The following is a 3,133-nucleotide window of genomic DNA, read 5'->3' on the forward strand; positions in this document are numbered from 1 at the left end:
TACTTATTTTAAGAAAAAAACGACTTATCTAGATTTCAATTTTTTTCCAGTGTGGATTATAGTAATTAAAAGACACATTTTGCCAATGGAACAAAACAATTTACACTTAAAATAAGAAAATGCAATTGTATTGTCTTATTTTGAGTGCATATTATCTAATTATCTTATATTAAGAGTAAAAACACTCTTTCTATTGGCAAACCATCTCATTTACCTACTCAAATTAAGCGGTCATACACTTAATTTAGGAAATATTGACTTATTTCATGATCGTTTTTGCAGTGCATGCCTGTTTCAACTGCTTAGAAACAAATCCTCATTATTAGAGACAAAATTTTAAAGTTTCAAAATAGTCTAAAAGATACTCCATGAGTTTAACTTCAATCATCCTGCCATTTAAACTCAGAATCACAGCTGAGATGATGTAAAAGAGGAAGAAAGAAACAGAGAGGAGGTTGATTTCATGAGAGAAAAAAAGCCTGCTGAATAAAACAGCTTCACATTTAACTCCCCCTAAATTTCTTCTCACCTCGCGGAGCCGAGTTTCCAGCTCCAGCACGCGGCTCTTGTTGCTCTGCTCCTGCTGACTCATTTTCTCGAGATGCTCCTCCAGCTTGGCGTTCTGGGCCTCCAGCTTTCCAGCCTGAGACTCCAGGTAAAACTTCTGCTGGCGAAGCTCCGAGATCATCTCTTCCTGGGCTTTCCTGATGAAATCAAACAAAGATTGCTTTCAAAGAAGGCCTTATATTACAGTAAAGAAATCTGAGTAGCTTATCTAATAGTGAGAACGGGTTAAGGCGTGTTTTTATTCATATACTCACATGTTTTTCTGGGTATAGATGCTGCTGTTAGCTGCTAGTTTATTGGCCTCTGACAGCTCAGCAATCCTCTGCTCCAGGCTGTTCATCTTTGAGTCCATTGCATTGATAGTCTGAACACAGACAAACATTCTAAGTTCTACAGAAGTTGCATTTGACTCCATTTGGATTGAGGCTCATTTTTAGACTTTTTTTTTTTTTTTTGTTTTCCAAATGTGAAATCTGTGTCAGTATGATCAATGTTAAAATAATCCTGAGAATAGAGTGGATGCCAGGCCGGTCGCTGCTTACCGCCTTCTGTTCACTGATGATGCTGCACTTCTCCCGCACCTCCTCCTCATATTTGCTCTGACTGGACTCCAGCATCTCCTTATCGGCCATGTCCGCCTTCATCTGAGCCTCCAGCACCTGTTCAATGCCAGCCAGCCCACAGAACCACAACCAGGATGTCACTTAACGGGACAGAGAGCGGCGTGAACATGACATAGTGCAGATTGTCCAGGCACAAAGCAAACCCACAGCTGGCCGGGCCAAAACAGGCAGCAGTGAGAGGCTTACCTACTGTCACCACGACTGAATTTGAACCGGTGACAGTCAGTGAAATACTTTGAAAATCACAATTTCAAGCCAATAGTTTTATTGGATTCCAGGACCAGACCTTATTACCTTTGTAACATTCGAAAAATATGGATAATTTGATGGTAAAAATGAATGAATGTCAATGTAATAACAAGAAACGCCAACTTGCCCGAATATATTAAGAATAATAACAAAAGTGCTTCTATAATTTTTTCAATTTTTACAGAATGCTTCTATAAGAAATTCATAAAAAACACACTTTTTTTTTTGGTCCAACATAACCTTATAGGCATTAATGCTGATACTGGCACTTACATTATTTAGTTTATAAACCTAAACATAATTGTTAACTAGGCTCATTATCTTTTAAACTTTACCTTTAAACTTTTCAATTAACTTTTTACCATTTTTCTTGAGTTGTTGTTTTTAAAACTTAATTTAAAGTAAGTAATATATCATTCAACGGCTCATCTAATTGGTCAAAATAAGATTTACAGCCATGTAGCATTTTCTCTAATTCTTAGATTCAAACAGACCTAGATGAACTAGAATAGTCTGCACATCAGCAAACTCTTATTCTAGATGACCTTTGACCTCTCCTTATTAGAAGTCCATTAAAGCTGCTAGCTTTTGTGGCACATTTAAGCATCGTCCATTCATGAATCCTTAGCCTGAGGCGGCCCAATCCAAACGCTAATGTTAAGCTAATTTATTCATTTCGATGTTTGTTTGGGTTCATGATCCTGTTGGAAAGCCCAGGCTGTCCAGGTATCAACTATCTTACTGGAAGTGTTAACCTCAGAGGAGAGAACAACAGTTAGCTCGACTAAAGAAACCCAGGAACTAAACGGGAGCTTTCTGGAACACCAGTGTAATATGAATCTGGTGAACTGTAAAGTGCCGTGAGATCACGTGTTGTGAATTGGCGCTATATAAATAAACTGAATTGAATTGAATCCAAATATCGGAACCTTTTTTTCTCTCTCTGGGCTTTCTTTCTTCCACCAAAGCTCCATCTGGCCTGATGTTCAGTACAGCTGAAGGGATGCCGCCGGCTGGCTCTCTGCTGCAAACAACATCACATTCTTCCTTTCTCAATGTTCCACTTGCTCCTAAACTTTGGCTCTGAGCTCATCTGTTTAGGCCTCTTTTAGATCGAGCCACAAAAGAGGTTTTTCAAACTATAAACCGTCTGCTTTTCTCCCACAGAAAGCTCTCGTCAGTCGGTCCCTCTGGGTTCTGTCAGCATCTCTGCTCGTCTGCTCAGACCTCCTGTTAGACCTCTGTTCACACTGAGACTGGTTCTGCTGGAGGCTTATTTCTTTTAAAAATAGATTTTCCTCTCCACTGTCCCTGCATGCATGCTCGGTTTGAGGAATTGCTGCAGAGCTAACGTATCTTCATCTAGGAGGAGCAAATTCTTGTTAACTACAAGAACTGATGATGATATAATGATGATGATATAATGATGATGATGATGATGATGATGATATAATGATGATGATGATGATGATGATGATATAATGATGATGATGATTATAATGATGATGATCATGATGATTATGATGATGATGATGATATAATGATGATGATGATCATGATGATATAATGATGATGATGATGATGATGATGATATAATGATGATGATGATGATATGATGATGATGATGATGATGATATAATGATGATGATGATGATGATGATATAATGATGATGATGATGATGATGATATAATGA

At 38.1% G+C, this 3,133-nt stretch overlaps 1 protein-coding gene across 1 annotated transcript in view; it reads right to left on the bottom strand.

Annotated features, from left to right (window-relative positions):
* LOC107099985 (citron Rho-interacting kinase-like) overlaps nt 1-3,133 on the bottom strand; it is a gene marked incomplete at its 3' end in the record, with an annotated part of 111,200 nt that overhangs the window by 53,782 nt on the left and 54,285 nt on the right. Inside the window, exons 11-13 of the mRNA XM_015398327.1 lie at nt 1,110-1,226; nt 822-931; nt 530-704 (exon numbers count right to left, since the gene is read on the bottom strand). Of these exons, the coding sequence (XP_015253813.1) occupies nt 530-704; nt 822-931; nt 1,110-1,226 (402 nt within the window). The remainder of the gene's footprint in view (nt 1-529; nt 705-821; nt 932-1,109; nt 1,227-3,133) is intronic.

Source organism: Cyprinodon variegatus, unplaced genomic scaffold (genome assembly GCF_000732505.1).
Source record: "Cyprinodon variegatus isolate N-32 unplaced genomic scaffold, C_variegatus-1.0 Scaffold927, whole genome shotgun sequence".
Classification (NCBI taxonomy): Eukaryota; Metazoa; Chordata; class Actinopteri; order Cyprinodontiformes; family Cyprinodontidae; genus Cyprinodon; species Cyprinodon variegatus.